We start from the raw sequence: 22,284 nt of genomic DNA, 5'->3' as shown, positions 1-22,284 counted from the left end.
TGGGATAGTGTAAAGGGTGCTGATTTATGTTTGAATTATTTCTCTGCCATTTATTAGTTGTGACTTGGTCACATTAAAGTAAACATTTCTCTTGGTTTGAATCTGATTTATCTCAATTATTATTATAATTCAAATATGTTACAACTCAGATATTTATAATAAACAATAAAACATTCCTCCACATGGCCTTAGACTCATAACAAATGTTTCCTTTAGCAAAAAGAAATTTTGTGATTAAAGCATTCCTTTCACAGTACATTCAGAGGAGCAGCAATCAGATAATTTACTACAAGCTGTAAAATTAAATTACAATCACTAGACCCAGTTATTGTTAACATAGTTCATTCTGTGTAATCTCTCTCAACAACCTCCTCCTACACATATAACACAGTGGGGAATGGTGTTGATGAGCATGTAATCCTATCAGAGTTGCTGACTACCATAGACCACCAATGATCCATCTTGTATTTGGTTTAGAAATAAAAGCATGTTGTTTGAACAAGAATTTTAGGGTTTTGGCCAGGCGCAGTGGCTAACACCTATAACCCCAGCACTTTGGGAGGCCGAGGTGGGCGAATCACTTATGAAGGTGTCTGAAATTGCTTGAAGGTGAGAATTGCTTGAACCAGGAAGGTGGAAGTTGCAGTGAGCTGAGATCGTGCCGCTGTGCTACAGCCTGGGTGATGATGGAGCGAGACTCTGTCTCCAAAAAAAAAAAAAAAAAAAGAAAGAAAGAGAGAGAGGGAGCCAGTTCTGGTATCTTTTTTTTTTTTTTTTTTTGGAGACAGAGTCTCACTCTGTTGCCCAGGCTGGAATGCAGTGGTGTGGTGTTGGCTCACTGCAACCTCCACCTCCTGGGTTCAAGCAGTTCTCCTGCCTCAGCCTCCCAAGTAGCTGGGATCACAGGTGCATGCCACCAAGCCCGACTAATATTTGTATTTTTAGTAGAGATGGGGTTTCACCATGTTGGACAGGCTGGTCTCAAACTCCTGACCTCAGGTGATCCTCCCACCTCAGCCTCCCAAAGTGCTGGGATTACAGGTGTGAGCCACCACGCCTGGCCCCTGTTATCATATTAAACATCCTGTGATTAGCACACACAGAGCTGACTTTATTCTTTTTAATATCTGCAAAATATTTCAAATCTAGAAGTACTTTAATTTCTTTGATCAGTCACCAATTGATGGCTGTTTATTTAAATACCTTTTCAGTTAATTTACCTTGCTCTTTAAATTTGATGATTCTAAATTGGCCCATATTTATGAAGGTGTCTGAAAGTGATTACCATTTCCTACTTTACTTTTGTGCCCTGTTAGAAATACTACGCTACCTTATTGTTAAAGAACAGACATCATAATTTTACTCTAACTTCAGTTTTCTGTTTCATTTAATGAAAGCCCCTAGTTTTTTTGTTTGTTTCCTTTATTTTTTTGGAGACAAGATCTCGCTCTGTTGCCTAGGCTGGAGTGCAGTGTGGTGCGATCATGGCTCACTGCAGCCTCAATTTCCTGGGCTCAAGAGATCCTTCCACCTCAGCCTCCCGAGTAGCTGGGACTACAGGCGTGCACCACCATGTCTGGATAATTAGAGAATTTTTTTTGTGGAGATGGGCCCTTACTATGTTGCCCAGGCAAGTCTCAAACTCCTGGGCTCAAGCCATCCTCCTCCTGCTTTGGCCTGCCAAAGTGATGGGATTACAGGTGTGAGCCATTGCACCGCGCCCCCTAGCTTTAACACACAATGTATAGGTTATTAAATAAAATTTTACATGAAGCTCCTGTAAAATAGTCTTCAAAATGAGAACACTTTTAGATCTTTAATATACTTGAAGCTTTTCTAGGAGTGTATATACTTTTTTTAAAGGCTTACTTTTATTTTATTTTTTAATTTTTGGAGATGGCATCTCTGTCACCAAGCCTGGAGTGCAGTGGTGCCATAATGGCTCACTGTAGCCTCGACCTCCCAGGCTCATGCAATCCTCCCACCTCAGCCTCTGGAGTAGCTGGGACCACAGGCACACACCACCGTGCCTGGTTAATGTTTTTTAAAAAATTTTTATAGAGACAGGGTCTCGCTATGTTGCCAAGGCTGGTCTCAAACTCCTGGGCTCAAGCCATCCTCCTGCCTTGGCCTCCCAAAGTGCTGGGATTACAGGCATGAGCCACCACCTCACCCGGCCACAGTGTGTATACATTAAGTATGTAATTAATGTAGATCCTTCAGAGAGTCTATTATGAACATCAAATCTTAAAATTATTGACAAATTGGAAATAGGAGATTATTTGATACTGGTAGAGATCAAATTAAGAGTTTGTGATTTCACAATATTTGTTTCTTTTGATTACAGATTATTGAAACTATGCCAATGACTGAGAAAGTTGAAGAATTGCTGCGTGTCATAGGTCCATTTTATGAAATTGTCGAGGACAAAAAGAGTGGCAGGAGTTCTGATATAACCTCAGGTTGGACTATTTTACCTATTTTTAAATTCATCAACTGATATATTATACACATATTAATATTTGTATGTCTGATTTTTTTTCTACTTTCACGCGCCAGTCCGACTGGAGAAAATCTCTAAATGTTTAGAAGGTAGGAATCATGAAATCATGTAAAAGTTTTGTTTAAAATTTACATGTCAAAAGAATTCTGCACAAACTTATAGAACTTACAATCTTGTCACCCAGGAGTTTTCATTCCGAGCAAACACATTGTATGAAGTTCCAAAACATTATAAACCCTTAAAATTTTAACCCTTAAGTGGTAAGCTATTAAAATACACCAGGTAGTTTACTTAGTATATTCGAAATTATAGCAGAATTCATGGTTTTATTTTGATAGATCATGTTTTCTATTTTGCTTTGAGAATTACATTAATAGTACTTAGAATTCAATGATTTACTAGCTAATTTAAAAATGGATATGTTGGCCAGGTGTGGTGGCTCATGCCTGTAATCCCAGCACTTTGGGAGGCGAAAGCGGGCAGATCACCTGAGGTCAGGAGTTCAAGACCAGACTTGCCAACTTGGTGAAACCCCGTCTCTACAAAAAACACAAAAATTAGCCAGGCATGGTGGCACACGCCTGTGATCCCAGCTACTTGGGAGGCTGAGGCACAAGAATCACTTGAACCCAGGAGGCGGAGGTTGCAGTGAGACGAGATCACTCTGCTGCACTCCGGCCTGAGCAACGGAGTGAGATGCTGTCTCAAAAAAAAGAAAAAAAAAAAACAAAAAAAGAAATAAAAAATGGATGTGTTTAGGTTATGGTTTAACTGTAGCATAGTAAGCTAATGAAAGACAGTTAATTCATTTAGCTTGTTTTTTTTTTCTTTATTTCGGTTCAAGCATCTCTGCATGGATTACACTTTCTATTTTTTTTTTTGTTTTAGAATTTTGTCTTCATGTACACAAAGGATTGAAAGGGTTATGTTTTGCATACTTGTAGGAGTTGAATAAAATCAAGATTTGTGGGTATTAACTAAACATTTGATCTTGAATTTTTTTTTTAGAAAGCAGAGTGAAATGAGACCACAAGAGTCAATTTATGAGAAAATTATATACCCTTTAAATAAAAATCACCTGGCATCCCCTTTTTTTCCCTTGACATCGCTATTTATAAGACATCTTTTAATAATTGACAATAATGGCAGCATTTCAGAATAGTAATCTTCCTGTGCTGAAATCGGTCCTTGTCACGGTCATAAACCATGTACAAGTAGTACTGACTACTTGCTGGGCATAACTCTACCACATCATTCTACATCTGATTTGCTTACAGAAGTCAAATATTAACAAGTAGTCCTTCTTACAAGGCATGCTTATTCAATTCAGAGTAAAAACTAAATGTTTTCTTCTTTTCTTTTTTTTTTTTTTTTTGAGATGGAGTCTTCCTCTGTCACATTGACTGTAGTGCAGTGGTCCCATCTCGGCTCAGTGCAACCTCCACCTCCTGGGTTCAAGCAATTCTCCTGACTTAGCCTCCCAGGTAGCTGGGATTATAAGTGTACACCACCATGCCTGGCTAATTTTTGTATTTTTAGTAGAGCTGGGGTTTTGCCATGTTGGCCAGGCTGATCTCAAACTCCTGACCTCAGGTAATCCTCCCAACTCAGCTTCCCAAAGCACTGGAATTAAAGGCATGAGCAACTGTGCCCTGCCAGAAAAAAAATTAAATGTTTTATATATGTCAGTCATGTTGGGATGCAGAGGGAAATAAATCTGGATCTGCTGTAGTGGTGTCCAGCCACTGGCCAGAGGCAGATATTTAAACAGCTAATTATTAAACAAAGAAGAGTAAATAATAGTAATAAAGGTGCAGGCTCACAGCTACCTAGCTATAACTTACAATTTTAAAAATCTTTGAAGACCAGAAGTTTTTTGGTAAACTCATTTGGCAGCAAAACCTGTCTGATATGAACTAAAAATCTGGGGAGTAAAACCTGACCTGAAGTAAAACGAGGGTATTTTGAGTCTCTGTCCTCTTTAATGTAACTATTTATATGTTTTGCTGCAAAAATCATATTCTCTTTTTAGTGAGAGCTGCCTTAGACTCTATTGGATGTGTTACATAATATACCAAATGGCATATATACCATATAACCTTTGCAAAATTAGAAAACTTGAGATTTCAAAGCATATCTGGATCCAAGGGTTGTAAGTAAGGGATTGTGGACCTGCACCATAATTTTTTTAACCTGAGCCATTCTGGTGAACATTTAGGTTATTTGCTCCTTTGATCTTCAGAAAATACTGCTGAGAATAACCACGTACATTTGTCATTTCATATATGTGAAAGCATATCCGTGAGAAATATTAGAAATGGAATTAGAAATGTTTGATGTTTGTAATTTTGTAAGATATTACCAAATTGCAAAACAGTTTGTAGTCTTGCCTTGTTTTTTCTAAACAAAGCATTTTCTTAAAAGTAGCCGTTTAGGTCCAATAGAACAGATGTATCAGTTTTACATGGCCATTTTCAGAATATACATATACAGTAAGTTTTGAAATCAGGAATAATGAGTCCTCCAATTTTGTTATTTTTCAAGACTGTTTTGGCTAATCTTGATCCCTTGCATTTTCATATGAATTTTAGAATCTGCATGTCAATTTTTGCAAAAATGCCAGCTTAGATTTTGATAGAGATTGCAGTGAATTTGCAGATCATTTTGGGGAGTATTGTTACCTCAAAAATATTGTCCTTCAATCCGTGTTCTCAAAACAGTGTCCAGTAACCAACAGCATTGATAACAAATGTGATCTTTATAGAAGTTTGGAATCTTAGATCACCCTAGACGTACTAATTCAGAATCTGCATCTTAAATAGCTCTCAGGAGATTTGTATGCACATTAAAGTTGAGAAGCTCTGATGTACTTACCCTCAGGATATAGCTTTGGCCACTTGGACAATTTGCTTTTGTAAGTGATTGATCACATTAATGGATACTTTAAGAAAAAAACTTAAATATCATAAAGACATGATAATGTGAGTTGTGCACCTGAAGCCCTAAAGGTAATACAGGAATAAAGTTTTTAAAGTGGACTCCAACTGTAATATTGATGAGATTGTTGGTAGAACCAAAAATATATTTTTGTTTTCAGCATGCTAGCATATAGGAAGTATCTCTTCATTTGCCATGTATGAAGATCCATTGATCTCTAACTTTACTTTGATTGATATTAACTTAAAAATAATTTACCCTCTGCCTGATTCAGAAAAGATTTAAGATAGCTTGATCATAAAGTGATAATTGAAGGAATTTGTCTATGTAATATATGTATGTTTATAGTCAAAGAAAATAATGCTATTATATATAACATTTTAATTCAAAATTATTTTATTAGTTATTTGTAAATTTTATTAGTATTACTTGGAAATTATGGCATTATTGTATATTATCACATTGTGACTAAGTGGTCATTTCATGTTTTAGATCTTGATAATGTTCTCACTTCTACTCCAAACGCCAAAACCGTTAATGGTAAAGCTGAAAGCAGTGACAGTGGAGCCGAGTCTGAGGAAGAAGAGGCCCAAGAAGAAGTGAAAGGAGCAGAACAAAGTGATAATGGTAATGTTTGGAAAATCAGTTAGTAATTTTACAATAAATAAACTAAGAGGGTATGAAGACATTTGGGCTGATTTGGTATTGTAGAAGATTAAAGCAAGTGGTGGGATGTAAGCTGTTGACCTTATAACCAGGTTTGCTGTGGACCAAAAGGCTCTACTACATAGTATAGGAACAGCCAACCTTATGCATAAATGGAATAGGTGTTAATTGAAGGTTGACAAGAATAGGCCACTCCTCCAAATGGATGGCCTGAAATGCTGCATTAGACATGTGCTATTTTAAGGTGTTGTTTCCAACATGAATCTGCATAAGTTACTAAGGATAGAAGACAAGTTAGACTCTCAATATCTTACCAAAAATAGAATGGAATCCAGAGAATAGGATGAAGGCATAGTGTTTTTTGTTTTTGTTTCTGTTTTTGTTTTTTTATGAGATAGAATCTCGCTCTGTTGCCCAGGCTGGAGTGCAGTGGTATGATCGCTGCTCACTGCAGCCTCTGCCGCCCTCTGCAGCCTCAAGCCATCTTCCTGCCTCAGCCTCCCAATTATCTGGGATTACAGGCATGCATCACCACACCCCGCCTAATTTTTGTATTTTTAGTAGAGACAGGATTTCACCATGTTGACCAGGCTGGTCTCGAACTCCTGACCTCAAGCGATCTGCCCTCCTCGGCCTCCCAAAGTTCTGGGCTTATAGGCATGAGCCATCGCACCCGGCCTACAGGCATAAGTTTTCATGAAGAAGGAACATTGGAATTATGGCTTAGAGCATTGAGGGCCCTGTTAGAATACCAATAACACACAGGAAGACTGTTTTCAAAAGGGGAGACAGAAAGACACTAAAACAAACTGCGGCCGGGCGCGGTTGCTCACACTCGTAATCCCAGCAGTTTGGGAGGCCGAGGCGGGCAGATCACCTGAGGTTGGGAGGTCGAGACCAGCCTGACCAACATGGTGAAACCCCGTCTCTACTAAAAATACAAAAATTAGCCAGGCATAGTGGCGGGCGCCTGTAATCCCAGCTACTTGGGAGGCTGAGGCAGGAGAATCACTTGAACCCGGGAGGCGGAAGTTGCAGTGAGCCAAGATCATGCCATTGCACCCCAGCCTGGGTGACAGAGCGGGACGCCATCTCAAAAAAAAAAAAAAACTGCATAACTTAGTTTTGCCTTCCCTTTCCAGTAAAGTAGGACAAATAGCGCCTTCTTTAAGGATCCTTTTTATCAGCTATGTGGACCCCTTTGCACTGCTAGGTCTCATAGAGCAATTTGCTTATGCCTAAGGGAGTAAAAAGACTTTGAGAGATTAATTTTTAAAGGAAATTCTAGAAGATTGACAGGGAAACTGAAACAGTTTTGAAGCCAACATAGTTTGGGTGAGCTCTCAGCATATAGTAAACCCCATTTCAAGGAGCACGCTTTCTCTTTGATCCAAGTAGGAAACCCTTCAAAGGGATTGTGGTAGGTTAGGGAAATGACAGCTGGATATTAAAACATGGTATGCAGAAGGTGACCTACTGTGAACTTTTATGAATCTCTCCATTTTCTCTTAAAAGATAAGAAAATGATGAAGAAGTCAGCAGACCATAAGAATTTGGAAGTCATTGTCACTAATGGCTATGATAAAGATGGCTTTGTTCAGGATATACAGAATGACATTCACGCCAGTTCTTCCCTGAATGGCAGAAGCACTGAAGAAGTAAAGCCTATTGAAGAAAACTTGGGGCAAACTGGAAAATCTGCTGTTTGCATTCACCAAGGTATTGTCCCCAAATAATTCTGTGTCCAGCCTCTTTCCTATGAATAGTCTTTTAATAATTACAGGATCTTTAGAATCAGTTTTGAATTTAAAAATCTCTTATTTAGTAATATCTTAGGGCTTATTAATATTATAAGCATTTATAGTTTTGAAAAAGAGTGAATTAGGGCAAGGGTTATATATGTATCTCTTTCTGTTGCCCAGGCTGGAGTGCAGTGGCATAGTCATGGCTCACTGCAGCCTTGAACTCCTGGGCAATTCTGCCTCAGCCTGCTGAGTAGCTGAGATTACAGGCATGTACCACCATGCCAAGTTAATGTTTAAATTTTTTGTAGAGACAGGGTTTTGCCAAGTTGCCCAGGCTGGTCTGGAACTCCTGGGTTCAAGTGATCTGCCTGCCTTGGCCTCCCAAAGTGCTAGGATTACAGGTTTGAGCCATGCACTGGCTTATTTTTTAATTTTTAGGGATACATAAAGTACATGTGAGAAACATCATTTCTTTTTCTTTTTTTTTTTTTTTTGAGATGGTGTCTCGCTCTGTCGCCCAGGCTGGAGTGCAGTGGCGCAATCTCGGCTCACTGCAACCTCCGCCCCCTGGGTTCAAACAATTCTCCTCTCTCAGCCTCCCCAGTAGCTGGGATTACAGGCATGTGCCACCACGCCCAGCTAATTTTTGTATTTTTAGTAGAGACGGGGTTTCACCATGTTGGCCAGGGTGGTCTCGAACTCCTGACCTTAAGTGATCCTCCCGCCTTGGCCTCCCAAAGTGCTGGAATTACAGGTGTGAGGCAACGCGCCTGGCCGAGAAACATAATTTTTTGTTTTTGAGACGGAGTCTCGCTCTGTCACCCAGGCTGGAGTGCAGTGGCGCTATATCGGCTCACTGCAAGCTCCGCCTCCCGGGTTCACGCCATTCTCCTGCTTCAGCCTCCCAAGTAGCTGGGACTACAGGTGCCCGCCACCATGCCCAGCTAATTTTTTGTATTTTTTAGTAGAGACGGGGTTTCACCGTATTAGCCAGGATGGTCTAGATCTCCTGACCTTGTGATCCGCCCTCATCTGCCTCCCAAAGTGCTGGGATTACAGGCGTGAGCCACGGTGCCTTGCCAAGAAATGTCATTTCTTAATATAAGAACCAAACTTGCCTAGTTGGATCTTATATTTAGGCGTCCTGCTTGGTAGGTAGTTTTCTCTTATAGGGTTATTAGATTTTATAAGAAAGATTTCATCTAGGCTGTCTTTATGGAATTCAATGAAAAAATATTTTGTAATCTTTTCAAATAAAAATTATCAACTAAATTTAAAGTTTTGGTAAATTTTAAAAAGTGTGGCTTCATAAATTCGTCTCTCAGTATAAAAATAATATAAGGCTGATGAATTTTGAAAATGGAATAAAGGTCAGGCACGGTGGCTCACACCTGTAATCCCAGCACTTTGGGAGGCCGAGGCAGGTGGATCACCTGAGGTCAGGAGTTCGAGACCAGCCTGACCAACAATGTGAAGCTCTGTCTCTACTAAAAATACAAAAGTTGGCCGGATGCAGTGATTCATGCCTGTAATCCCAGCACTTTGGGAGGCTGAGGCAGGCGGATCACCTGAGGTCAGATGTTCGAGACCAGCCTGGCCAACATGGCGAAACCCCATCTCAAGTAAAAATACAAAAAATTAGCTGGGCTTGGTGGTATGCGCCTGTAATCCCAGCTACTTGGAGGCTGAGGCAGGAGAATCACTTGAACCCAGGAGGCAGAGGTTGCAGTGAGCCAAGATCACGCCACTGCACTCCAGCCTGGGCGACAGAACGAGACTCCGTCTCAAAAACCAAAAATGAACAGTATTTTGGGAGGCTGAGCTGGGTGGATCATCTGAGCTCAGGAGTTTGAGACCAGCCTCACCAATATGGAGAAACATGGAGAAACCCTGTCTCTACTGAAAATGCAAAATTAACCAGGTGTGGTGGCCCATACCTGTAATCTGAGCTACTCGGGAGGCTGAGACGGGAGAATCACTTGAATCCGGGAGGTGGAGGTTGCTGTGAGCTGAGATCGCGCCACTGCACTCCAGCCTGGGCCACAAGAGCAAAACTCCATCTCAAAAACAAAACAAAACGAACAAAAATTAGCTGGGCATGGTGGTGGGCACCTGTAATCCCAGCTACTTGGGAGGCTGAGGCAGGAGAATCACTTGAACCCGAGAGGTAGAAGTTGCAGTGAGCCAAGATCACACCGCTGCACTCCAGCCTGGGTGACAGAGCGAGACTCCATCTCAAAAAAACAAAGGAATAAATTTGTTTTTCTTCTACTATAGTATAATTACCCTATCTGCACTTTTGTTCATATTTAGATATAAATGATGATCATGTTGAAGATGTTGCAGGAATTCAGCATTTGACAAGCGATTCAGACAGTGAAGTTTACTGTGATTCTATGGAACAATTTGGACAAGAAGAGGTAAAAATGACATTTTCTGATTGGTGTATTTTCAAAGTGGTGTATTAGAATTCAATGTATAACTTCCGTTAGTAGCAAATATACATGCTATTTTTCATTTTGAAAATATACCCCTAAAATGTTTAAACATTTGTATTTTAAACTATTTTTTATGAATTCAAAAATAGGTAAAATTCTGGAAAAGTCAAAGAAAAATTAATAATAATTAGCTATTCCATGATAACTAATAATATACATATATTTATAAATATTCTAGGAGACATGGGATGGGAATGCAGAGAAAACACTTTTTATGCTAGTCCCGATGTTTGAAACATTTATTAATGTTCAGGAAAATTGAATGATCTTCTTTGTTGTTGTTTTTGTTTTTTAGAGATGGGGTCTCTGTCTGTCACCCAGGCTGGAGTGCAGTGGCGCAATCTCGGGTCACTGCAACCTCCGCCTCCTAGGTTCAAGCAATTCTCCTGCCATAGCCTCCCAAGTAGCTGGGATTACAGGCATGTGCCACCACACCTGGCTAATTTTTGTATTTTTAGTAGAGACAGAGTTTCACCATGTTGGCCAGGTTGGTTTCAAACTCCTGACCTCAAGTGATCTGCCCGCCTCAGCCTCTCAAAGTGCTGGGATTATGGACGTGAGCCATTGCACCCAGCCTAAAAATGGGTTCTTGATATGTTGCCTAGGCTGGTCTCAAACTCTTGGCCTCCATCAGTGCTCCCACCTCGGCCTCCCAGAATGCCGGAATTACAGGTGTGAGCCACTGATCCTGGCCTGAATAATTTTCAAACAAATAAGTCTGTTCTTCACATTGACTGTAATTCACTGGATTGAAATTTTTGGTGGAAATAATTTTTAAATTTCAGTTAATTAAGATCCAGTATTGGAAGAGAAAACTTGAAAAAAAAATTATAGAACATCCATGAATTCTTTTTCTCAACTTTTTCTGATAATGATTGTAGCAGTATTTTAATTTTTAATTTTTTAATTTTTAATTTTAATGGGCACATAGTAGGTGTATATATTCATGGGTTAGACTGGGCTCAGTGGCTCACACCTGTAATCCCAGGAGGCTGAGGCAGGAACTTCGCTTGAAACCAGGAGTTTGAGACCAGCCTGGGCAAGATGGCGAGACTCCCATCCCCACTTTATTTTTGTAAAATATAAAAAATATAATAAATACATATTTATGGGGTACATGAGATATTTTGGTGCAGGCATATGATGTGTAATAATCACATCAGGGTAAATGGAGTATCCATTATTTCAGGCACTCATCATTTCTTTGTGTTCCAAACATTCCAATTGTACTCCCTCAGTTATTCTAAAATGTACAACAAAGTATTGCTGACTATAGCCACTCTGCTGTGCTATCAGTTACTAGATCTTATTCATTGTATCTCTATCTCCATGAGTTTAATTGTTTTAATTTTTAGCTCTCACAAATAAGTGAGACCATTTGAAGTTTTTCTTTCTGTGCCTGGCTTATTTCACTAAACATAATATCTTCCAATTCCATCCATATTGCAAATGACAGGATCTCATTCTTTTTTATGGTAGAATAGTACTCCGTCGTGTATATGTACCACGTTTTCTTTATCCATTCATCTGTTGATGGACACTTAGGTTGCTTCCAAATCTTGGCTATTGTGAATAGTGCTGCAGTAAACATGGGAGTGCTGATATCTCTTCAATATATTGATTTCCTTTCTTTTAGGTATACAGCCAGCAGTGGAATTGCTGGTCATACGGTAACTCTATTTTTAGTACTTTTTTTTTTGAGACGGAGTTTCGTTCTTGTTGCCCAGGCTAGAGTGCAATGGGACGATCTTGGCTCACGGCAACCTCCGCCTCCCGGGTTCAAGTGATTCTCCTGCTTCAGCCTCCCGAGTAGCTGGGATTACAGACATGGGCCACCATGCCCAGCTAATTTTGTACTTTTAGTAGAGACGGGGTTTCTCCATGTTGGTCAGGCTGGTCTCGAACTCCCGACCTCAGGTGATCTGCCCACCTTGGCCTCCCAAAGTGCTGGGATTACAGGCGTGAGCCACCATGCCTGGCTTGTTTGTTTGTTTTTTGAGGAACTTCCATACTGTTCTCCATAGTGGCTGTACTAATTTTACATTCTCACCAACAACGTACAGGGGCTTCCTTTTCTTCACATCCTTGCCAGCATTTGTTATTGCTTGTCTTTGGGATAAAAGCCATTTTAACTGGGGCGAGATAATATCTCATTGTAGTTTTGATTTGCACTTCGCTGATGATCAGTGATGTTGAGCACCTTTTCATATACCTGTTGGCCATTTGTAGGTCTTTTGAGAAATGTCTATTCAGATCTTTTGCCCAGTTTTAATCAGGTTATTAGATTTTTTTCCTATTGAGTTGTTTACGCTCCTTATGTATTGTATTTATTAATCTGACAACGGTGGTTTTGACAGCTATATTCTGTTTGGCCTTTTTATATCATCTCCCCATTCTGTCTCCTACCTACTACCTACCCTGTTCTAATACAGTTCAGTGTGTCTTATAGAAAATCATTTATCTTTTGCCTCCCTGAAATGATTTTAACTTTTTGTGTTTTTCTCCGTTTCTCATTTCATAATGCAATTAAATCTACCCCTTTTCTCAAATTTTAAAAACACATGAATAAAATATCTTTTACTTAAGGTCAAACACAAATGGAGTGGCGTAGGCCGGTCATGGTGGCTGACACCTATAATCCCAACACTGTGGGAGGCCGAGGCAGGTGGATCACTTCAGCTCATGAGTTTCAGAGCCACGTGAGCAACATGGCAAAACCCCGTCTCTATAAAAAAATAAAAAAATTAGCCAGGCATGGTGGCTACTCGGGGAGGATGGCTTGAGCCTGGGAGGCAGAGGTTGCAGTGAACCAAGATCGCACCACTGCACTCCAGCCTGGGCTATAAAGCCAGAACTTGTCTCAAAAAAAAAAAAAAAAAAAAAAAGCAGCATAAATTGGAAGAATAATGATAAAGAGGCCAAACTGAGAATGAGTGAAATTAGTGAAAAATGAAAAGGATGAAAAACTCAGATTCCCTTTTATTTTTTTCTTTTTAAAAAAGAGATGTTTGGGGAAGGTTGATGAAAGGGAAGAGATAGAGATTAATCTCAGTAAATATCCAGCTGCTAAATTCTAGTTTTGTTCCTGTTTTCTCTCTCAATCAGTTAATGGACTAAAGCTCAAGGGGCTATCTGACCTGGCTTCTAGAGTGTAGAGGCACAATCTGGGCTCACTGCAACCTCCACCTCCTGGGTTCAAGTGATTCTTGTGCCTCAGCCTTCCAAGTAGCTGGGACTACAGGCATGTGCCGCCCTGACTGGCTAATTTTTGTATTTTTAGTAAAGACGGGGTCTCATCGTGTTGGCCAGGCTGGTCCTGTTCTCCTGGCCTCAAGTGATCTGCCCACCCTGGCTTCCCAAAGTGCTGGGATTACAGGTGTGAGCCACCATGCTGGCCCCTTGCTGGCCTCTGTTAACACCACTCTCCTATTTGGTCGTTGCTCACCACCCACCCTGGCCTTCTCTCTGTTTCTCTAATGTGTCAAGTCCCTTCCCACCCCCACCCCCACTTACGCATCCTCCCTCTTCACTGAGGACTCTTATATACCCTTTATACCCTAACTCAGATGTCCCTTCCTGAAGGAAACCTTAGATAAGATACAACTCGCCTCATCACCACCTTCACCAAGTCCAGTTAATTATAGGTTGTCATCCATCAGTGTCTTAGGTGGGTTCTTCTAAAAACACATTTAGGCTATGCCTACACAGAAGCCATTCTTTATTCCTTTACTTTCTTAATAAACTTGCTTTGACTTAAAAAAAAATTTAGTTAGTAATCTCTAAGAATAAAGTAAGCATAGAAATGTAGATGTTTCTTTAATAACTGACTCACAAAAACAACTCACTGGGCAGGCGCGGGGGCTCACTCCTGTAATCCCAGCAGTTTGGGAGGCTGAGGTGGGCGGATCATGAGGTCAGGAGATTGAGACCATCCTGGCCAACATGGTGAAACCCCATCTTTCCTAAAAATACAAAAATTAACCAGGCGTGGCGGTGCGTGCCTGTAATCCTAGCTACTCAGGAGGCTGAGGCAGGAGAATTGCTTGAACCTGGGAGGTGGAGGTTGCAGTGAGCCGAGATCGTGCCACTGAACTCCAGCCTGGCGACAGAGCGAGACGCCATCTCAAAAACAAACAAACAAACAAAACAATTCACTGCCCAAGGTTCTTGACTCTGTTCATGGACAAATCATTCTTGTCCTATTTCTTCCCTGCAGGTAGGAAGCAGCATATGAATTGAAGACATTTTTTAGAAAAAGAATATTTCCAATAATAACATGAAAGAACATTTTAGGAAAACAATATTTCTCCTATTGCTGTAAAAACTTTGTGGTGTATAATTCACGTTTCTAGCTTTTAACTAAGTGTCATTTCTAATTTGTAGTCTTTAGACAGCTTTACGTCCAACAATGGACCATTTCAGTATTACTTGGGTGGTCATTCCAGTCAACCCGTGGAAAATTCTGGATTTTGTGAAGATGTTCAAGTACCTCCTGGAAATGGCAACATTGGGAATATGCAGGTGGTTGCAGTTGAAGGAAAAGGTGAAGTCAAGCATGGAGGAGAAGATGGCAGGAATAACAGCGGAGCACCACACCGGGAGAAGCGAGGCGGAGAAAGTGACGAATTCTCTAATGTTAGAAGAGGAAGAGGTGTGGATTACCTTTTTTCTTCTCTCACCTTTATTGATTTACTTACTTATTTTTGAGATGGAGTCTCGTGCTCTGTCGCCCAGGCTGGTGTGCAGTGGTGCAATCTCGGCTCACTGCAACCTCTGCCTCCCGGGTTCAAGTGATTCTCCTGCCTCAGCCTCCCGAGTAGCTGGGATTATAGGCACCCACCACCACGCCTGGCTAATTTTTGTATTTTTAGTAGAGATGGGGTTTCACCATGTTGGCCAGGCTGGTCTCGAACTCCTGATCTCAGGTGATCCACCCACCTCGGCCTCCCAAAGTGCTGGGATTACAGGCGTGAGCTGTGCCTGGCTGCCTGACTAATTTAAAAAGTTTTTTTGTAGAGATGGCCATCTTACTATGTTGCCCAGACTGATCTCAAAATTTACCTCCTTTAGATACAACAATAGAAGTCTTGAAAACAGCATCAGGCACCTCAGTGCCCTCTTTGGGGTTTAACTTGGCAAATAGCTCTAATTTGGTTTCCCTTTTAATCCCCAACAATGCTTGATGCAGGTTCAGCTATGGGAATTCTGCTGCAGTGGAGGTCCAGGATGCTAAAGGGCAATGAGCTAGACAATTTCCTATTTATTGTTCAAAACAAAATTTGCCCATTATATTAGCAAATGTAAAATTTTGTAATATTCCATTCCTGCAAGGGTAGGGTAACACAACAGTATCTTTTATACTCTGCAATATAACACTGTTTCAGCCTTCTGAAAAATAGCTTGGGAACCTTGACCCAGTTGTTATCCTTTAATCCAGTAATGATTCTTTTTGGAATGTCTTCAAGAGATCAGGGGAAATTTGGACGAGGATTTACATACAAAACCATTCACTGCAATTTTGTTTGTAACAGAAAAAATTTGAACTCATCCTACCTATCCAAAAGTGGAGAATGGTTGAGTGAATTATTTAATAACCTAACTAGGGAATTTATGTAACCATTTAAGTGTTTTTGGAATAAAATTTAATGAGGCAGATAAGTGTTCATAATATGATTTTAAAACTAGGACATAAAATCATGTATAAGGGGTAATGCCAATTTTGTAAATATGTGCCCAGAGAAAAGAATGGATGGATATATAACAAAATCTTAATAGTAGTGAGATTTCTATAAGGAATACACAATTTAGAATAAGAAGAACACATTTAAAATCTTTTGGATGGCTGGGCGTGGTGGCTCACTTCTGTAATCCCAGCACTTTGGGAGGCCGCGGCAGGCGGATCACTTGAGGTCAGGAGTTCAAGAACAGCCTGGCCAACAAGGTGAAACTTCGTCTCTATTAAAAATACAAAAATTAGCCAGGCGTAGTGGCATGTGCCTGTAATCCCAGTTGCTTGGGAGGCTGAGGTAGGAGAATCGGCCGAACCTGGGAGGCAGAGGTTGCAGTGAGCCATTGCACTCCAGCCTGGGCAACAGAGTGAGACTCTGTCTCAGAAACAAACAGACAAATACCTTTGGAGATTTATAATGTAATTAAACAAAAAAAAATGACCAAAAAGGCAAACGTAGCTCTTTACTGTAACTTTTAATATTCTAAAGAAGTAGTCTTCAGGGCCAGGAGTGGTGGCTCATACCTGTAATCCCAGCAGTTTGGGAGGCCAGGGCAGGTGGATTGCTTGATCCCAAGCATTTGAGACCAGTCTGGGTAATATGGGGAGACCTTGTCTCTATTTAAAAAAAAAAAGTCTTTGAATTTTTCAGTCTGGTTACCTTATTAGTAAAGAATTTTTGAGCATGCACTCCAAATGTGTGTATTATTTGTGAATTATTTGCATAATGTATTAGTATATTAGGTATATTATAGAACCTTAGCAAAAAATTTTAGAATATGTCAATATGAATAGAAGTTTACAAATCAATTTCTTTGATCTCAGCAGTTTATTTTATGTACTTCCTGACTGCTTCTACTCCACGTTGGAAGTTTATTTTTTATTTTTTTGCGATGGAGTATCGCTCTGTCGCCCAGGCTGGAGTGCAGTGGTGCGATCTCGGCTCACTGCAACCACTGCCTCCAGGGTTCAAACGATTCTCCTGCCTCAGCCTCCTGAGTAGCTGGGATTACAGTTACATGCCACCACACCTGGCTAATTTTTGTATTTTTAGTAGAGACAGGGTTTCGCCATGTTGGCCAGGTTGGTCTTGAACTCCTGACCTCAGGTGATCCGCCCGTCTCAGCCTCCCAAAGTGCTGGGATTACAGGTGTGAGCCACAGCTCCTGGCCACACTTTGGAGATTTAGATCTCAAAGAAGTAACAGAGGAAAATGAATAAAACACAGTTTCTACTTGTATAAGAATTATTTAAAACAAGCTTGTTTTTGACTCTTAAAATAGGACATAGGATGCAATACTTGAGCGAAGGAACCAAGGGCCGGCAGGTGGGAAGTGGAGGTGATGGGGAGCGCTGGGGCTCCGACAGAGGGTCACGAGGCAGCCTCAATGAGCAGATCGCCCTCGTGCTGATGAGACTGCAGGAGGACATGCAGAATGTCCTTCAGAGACTGCAGAAACTGGAAACACTGACTGCTTTGCAGGTAAACTTCCAAATGTATCATACCTTCTTCTGCTTATTGATTCTGGAAAGCAATGTGGAGTCTGCATTGATCATACTGACATAAATTAATGTATTTTACTGAATTTTTTAGAAAATAGAACTTGGTTTTGAAAATATCGTTTAAGAAAAGACTGACCCAGAAACTAATTACTGCTTAAAATAATAGAAAAATGGCTGGGCGCGGTGGCTCATGACTGTAATCCCAACACTTTGGGAGGCCGAGGTGGGTGGATCATCTGAGTTCAGGAGTTCGAGACCAGACTGGCCACCATGGTGAAATTCTGTCTCTACTAAAAATACAAAAGTTAGCCAGGTGTGGTGTTGCATACCTGTAATCCCAGCTACTTAGGAGGCTGAGGCAGGAGAGTCACTTGAACCCGGAAAGCAGAGGTTTCAGTGAGCCGAGATCACACCACTGCACTCCAGCCTGGGTGACAGAGTGAGACTCTGTCTCAAAAAAATAAATTAAATAAATAAAAGAAGGGAAAAGGGTTCATAGGAAGAGATACTACAGCTTGATTTATAGTTTCAACTGTGGCCTGTGATAATCCCTGGACTCAGTTGCCCCTTCCTGAGTAACATTTGTTGGAGAGAATAAAGAGGTAATTAACATTGACTGTCTGACCTAGCTGCAAACATTATACAACATTGAAGCATCATGCTGTAACAGATGTTAAGAAGTATTTGTAGGGATTAATCAAAGAAGACATACTTCCATTGCAAGATAAATACATTAAATGTGACTCATATAAAGAAACTGATACTGCAGGCTTTCCTAAACAACCACTGTGAATATCTTTCTCTTTACCTGATCAGTAAGTTACTCAAGCTATCACTTTTTTAAAAATTATATGTATCTCCAAGATTCTCAGTTACATGTTATTATTATTATTATTATTACTGTGGTTTTTTTTGAGATGGAATCTCGCTCTGTCACCAGGCTGGAGTGCAGTGGCGGGATCTCGGCTCACTACAGCCTCCACCTCCCGGGTTCAAATGAGTCTCCTGCCTCAGCCTCCTGAGTAGCTGAGACTACGGGTGCACGCCACCATGCCCAGCTAATTTTTGTATTTTTAGTAGAGACGGGGCTTCACCATGTTGGCCAGGGTGGTCTCGATCTCTTGACCTCTGATCCACCTGCCTCAGCCTCCCAAAGTGCTGGGATTACAGGCGTGAGCCACTGTGCCCGGCCTCTCAGTTACATATTATTATTAATCAGACTGCAAATTCCTAGACTTCCAGGAGTCCATGAACACCCTCAAATACTATGCACATTTGTCTTTGATCTTGCATTTTTGATGGGAGAGGACTTGTTGTCTTCATCAGATCCTCAAGAAGGTGTATAAGGAAAAAGAGTTTAAAATAGTGCCTTATGACCGGGCACGGTGACTCACACCTGTAATTTCAGCACTTTGGGAGGCCGAGGCGAGTGGATCACTTGAGGCCAGGAGTTCGATACCAGCCTGGCCAGCATGGTGAAATCCCATCTCTACTAAAAATACAAAAATTAGCTGGGCGTGGTGGTGCATGCCTGTAATCCCAGCTACTCAGGAGGCTGAGGCATGAGAATCACCTGAACCCCGCTGGCAGAGGTTGCAGTGAGCCTAGATCACATCACTGCCCTTGGCTCACTGTAACCTCCACCTCCTGGGCTCAAGTCATCCTCCCACCTCAGCCTCCCAAGTAGCTGGAACTACAGGTGCACACCACCACGTCTGGCTAATTTTTGTATTTTTTGTAGAAACAGAGTTTTGCCATGTTGCCCAGGCTGGTCTCAAACTCCTGAGCTCAAGTAATCAGCCCACTTCGGCCTCCCAAAGTGCTTGGGATTATAGGCGTGAGCCACTGAGCCTGGCATGCTCTATGTTTTTTTTTTTAAAAGAATATTTTACATATATTCAATATCTTTAGTGATATTGAAATTCTGCTAAAATTCTTTTGGTGTATTTTCTTAGACATTTACTTTTTCACTGTTACAGAAAACTTTAGGCTAGGCCCATGACTCACACCTATAATCTCAGCACTTTGGGAGGTCAAGGCAGGAGGATAACCTGAGGCTAGGAGTTCAAGACCAGCCTGGGCAACATGGCAAGACCCTGTGTCTACCAAAAAAATAAAATTAAAATAGCTAGGCTTGGTGGTCGGCCCAGCTACTCAGAAGGCTGAGGCAGGATGATAGCTTGAACCCAGGAGTTCAAGGCTGCAGTGAGCCACGATCTCACCAGCCTGGGCAACAGAGCAAGACCTCATCTCTACAAAAATACAATACAATAAAAAAATAAAGTTCAAAAGATTTTGATTTAAGGACTTTTTTCCTTAAAATTTGCATAATTCACTTGGATGACTCATAGAAGAAATAAATTGGGCTAGGCATGGTGGCTCATGCCTATAATACCAACACTTTGGGAGGCTGAGGTGGGTGGATCACCTGAGGTCTGGAGTTCGAGACCAGTCTGGCCAACATAGTGAAACCCCATCTCTACTACTAAAAATACAAAAATTAGCTGGGTGTGGTGGTGCATGCCTCCCAGCTAATTGTGAGGCAGCAGTTGCAGTGAGCTGAGATCGTGTCTCAAAAAGAAAAGTTAAATAGGTAATGTAATAAGACTGTAAACATAAGAGTTTAGATTGATTTGAGGTTTTATTTGCATAATCTTATATAATTTGAGCTAAAAATATAAAGCATTAAAGTATTGTTTGGCTTGCCTTTTTAGGGAACTTGTCCTTTGGTAAGTATTAGTTTCAGGATAATCAAAGTATAGTTAGCAGAAAAATACTGAATAAACTAATATTTCTATGTTCCAACTGTTCTATACATAAAGAAAACAAAAGCAACCAAAAAACCTCAATATTTCTGCCTTTTAAAAAAAGATAGGAAATAGAATAATTACTGTGTTTTTCATTTTTTCAAGGCTAAGTCACTTTCATTTGCATTTACAGGCAAAATCATCAACAACAACATTGCAGACTACTCCTCAGCCCACCTCACAGGTAAGACATTTTTTAAAAAATTTAAATGCCAGGGTTTCATATGTTTTTTTGTTGTTGTTGTTGTTTTTGTTTGATATGGAGTCTCACTCTGTCGCCCAGGCTGGAGTGCAGTGGTGCGATCTCAGCTCACTGCAAGCTCTACCTCCTGGGTTCACCCGATTCTCCTACCTTAGCCTCCTAAGTAGCTGGGACTGCAGGTGCCCACCACCACGCCTGGCTAATTTTTTGTATTTTTAGTAGAGACAGGGTTTCACCGTGTTAGCCAAGATGGTCTCGATCTCCTGACCTCATGATCCGCCCGCCTCGGCCTCCCAAAGTGCTGGGATTACAGGTGTGAGCCACCGCGCCCAGCCCATGGTTTCATATGTTACAATACTTTTAGAATATACAAAATCTTTAAATCATTCCAAATGAAATCTACCTTTGCAGTTAAAAAATACTTGTTTTGTGTTTATTTAAGTCTGAACTACTCCTGAAAGCCTGCTTCCTGAATTATACTCTGAGATGCAGAATATCTTCCTCCTTTCAGCGGGAGTGAGATTTGTTACTAATTTTCTTTTTTACTTTCAAAATTATGAATTAGGTACGTTTTTAAGTTTATACATGCAGTATTGAATAGATTGGTGACAAGCTTATTATATTTTCTCAGAGACCATCTTGGTGGCCCTTCGAGATGTCTCCTGGTGTGCTAACGTTTGCCATCATATGGCCTTTTATTGCACAGTGGTTGGTGTATTTATACTATCAAAGAAGGAGAAGGTAAGACCATTTTCATCATTTGAAATGGTGTATAACTCTTATAACCTATAGTAGACAGAGATTTCAGCAGCAATTGAGGGATGCTAGGTCCATTTTCTAGATACATCGTCATAGTGAACATTCTATATTTATCCTGAGACTGAAACTGTCTTGGAAATGATGTCTTGTGAATTCCTAGGTACTTGTTAGACTTAAAAACATTTTCACTTGAGAGCATCTGATGGATTTATACACCTTTGATTTAGGCAACAACACAAAAATGACTACACGCTTCCTTTTTTTTTTTTTTTTTTGAGACTGGGTCTCGTTTTGTTGCCCAGGCTGGAGGGCAGTGGCTATTCACAGGCATGATCATGTGCACTGAAGCCTCAGACTCCTTGGCTCAAGTGATCCTTTCTGCCTCAGCCTCCTGAGTGGCTGGGACTACAGGCATATACCACTAGGTGCGGTTTATATGCATTTTATGGTTTGTGAGGAAACAATGTTCTGAAAGGCATGGTGGCTCACACCTATAATCCCAGCACTTTGGGGAGGGCAAGGCAGGAGGATTACTTGAGCAAAGGAGTTTGAGACCAGCCTGGGCAACACAGGGAGATGCTGTCTCTATTTTAAACAATTAATTAAAAAGGAATTTGGAGGTACTTTTATTTTTTTAATTTATTTTATTTTATTAATTTATTTTTTGAGACAGAGTTTTGCTTTTGTTGCCCAGGCTGGGGTGCAATGGCACGATCTTGGTTCACTGCAACCTCTGCCTCCCAGGTTCAAGTGATTCTCCTGCCTCAGCCTCCCAAGTAGCTGGGATTACAGGCATGTGCCATCATGTCCAGCTAATTTTTGTATTTTTAGTAGAGATGGAGTTTCACCATGTTGGCCAGACTGGTCTCAAACTCCTGACCTCAGATGATTCACCTGCCTTGGCCTCCCAAAGAGCTGGGATTACAGGCACGAGCC

General features: G+C 40.8%; 1 protein-coding gene across 10 annotated transcripts in view; it reads left to right on the top strand.

Annotated features, from left to right (window-relative positions):
- Positions 1-22,284, top strand: part of ACBD5 (acyl-CoA binding domain containing 5) — a 46,676-nt gene that overhangs the window by 16,185 nt on the left and 8,207 nt on the right. For 5 of the 10 annotated variants that reach the window (XM_054435708.2, XM_054435710.2, XM_054435709.2 and 2 more), the window contains exons 5-13: positions 2,348-2,462; positions 2,560-2,592; positions 5,933-6,067; positions 7,622-7,825; positions 10,165-10,271; positions 14,733-15,000; positions 17,361-17,560; positions 20,521-20,571; positions 21,221-21,330. In XM_054435708.2, the coding sequence (XP_054291683.1) occupies positions 2,348-2,462; positions 2,560-2,592; positions 5,933-6,067; positions 7,622-7,825; positions 10,165-10,271; positions 14,733-15,000; positions 17,361-17,560; positions 20,521-20,571; positions 21,221-21,330 (1,223 nt within the window). The remainder of the gene's footprint in view (positions 1-2,347; positions 2,463-2,559; positions 2,593-5,932; positions 6,068-7,621; positions 7,826-10,164; positions 10,272-14,732; positions 15,001-17,360; positions 17,561-20,520; positions 20,572-21,220; positions 21,331-22,284) is intronic. The other 5 variants (XM_054435711.2, XM_054435713.1, XM_054435712.1 and 2 more) reach the window with 1 other exon arrangement.

This window comes from Pongo pygmaeus, chromosome 8, assembly GCF_028885625.2.
Source record: "Pongo pygmaeus isolate AG05252 chromosome 8, NHGRI_mPonPyg2-v2.0_pri, whole genome shotgun sequence".
In the NCBI taxonomy this organism is placed as follows: Eukaryota; Metazoa; Chordata; class Mammalia; order Primates; family Hominidae; genus Pongo; species Pongo pygmaeus.
Note: the sequence above shows the minus strand (reverse complement) of the source record. Positions and strands in the feature narration are given on the sequence as shown.